Here is a 615-nt window from a genome sequence, read left to right on the forward strand (position 1 = left end):
ACTGGGATGGACTGGGATGGACTGGGAAGTCCCAAAACCCTGCAAACCCCATGAGATCGGAACAATCCCGTTTTTTCTGGGAATTTTCCCGGGAAAAGGCGGAATTCCGGGATATCTGAGCGCTCACATTGGTCCAGGGGCGGGGGGACGCTGCCCCTGACCCAGGGCGTGTGGTCGTCCACCATGTTGATGGTCAGGTTCGGGTGCCAGTGGGAGATGACCTCGACCGGCCCGAAATCCTCGGCCCTCTGGAAGGGAAATCCCGGGAATCGTCAGCGAATCCCGGGAAAAAATCCCGGGAAAAGCCGGGCCGGGAGGAGGGGGAATTCCCCCCCCCAGTGCCAGGGATGCGATCCCGGCCTTTGGGAAGGGAGGGGAAGGGGACAAAAAAGGGGAGGGGGGGAAAGGGTTGGGAGCGGGGAGGAATTTGGGAATGAAATTCCCACCCCTCACACCCACCAAAAATTCCCCCCAAAAAATCCCAACAAGTTCCCCAAAAAAAAATTGCCAAAAAAGAAAAAAAATTTTTCCCAATGAATCTCCAAAAAAATCCCAAAAAATCCCCTCAAAATTCCCCAAACAATTCCCCAAAAAAATCCCAAAAAGTTCCCCCCC

At 54.3% G+C, this 615-nt stretch overlaps 1 protein-coding gene across 1 annotated transcript in view; it reads right to left on the reverse strand.

The window, feature by feature from the left end:
* The window catches only part of LOC108446508, a gene marked incomplete at its 3' end in the record, with an annotated part of 27,534 nt that overhangs the window by 8,720 nt on the left and 18,199 nt on the right, over window positions 1–615 (reverse strand). The window contains exon 7 of the mRNA XM_017733330.1: window positions 162–248. Within this exon, the coding sequence (XP_017588819.1) occupies window positions 162–248 (87 nt within the window). The remainder of the gene's footprint in view (window positions 1–161; window positions 249–615) is intronic.

The sequence above is a fragment of the Corvus brachyrhynchos genome, unplaced genomic scaffold (genome assembly GCF_000691975.1).
Source record: "Corvus brachyrhynchos isolate BGI_N302 unplaced genomic scaffold, ASM69197v1 scaffold1055, whole genome shotgun sequence".
NCBI lineage: Eukaryota > Metazoa > Chordata > Aves > Passeriformes > Corvidae > Corvus > Corvus brachyrhynchos.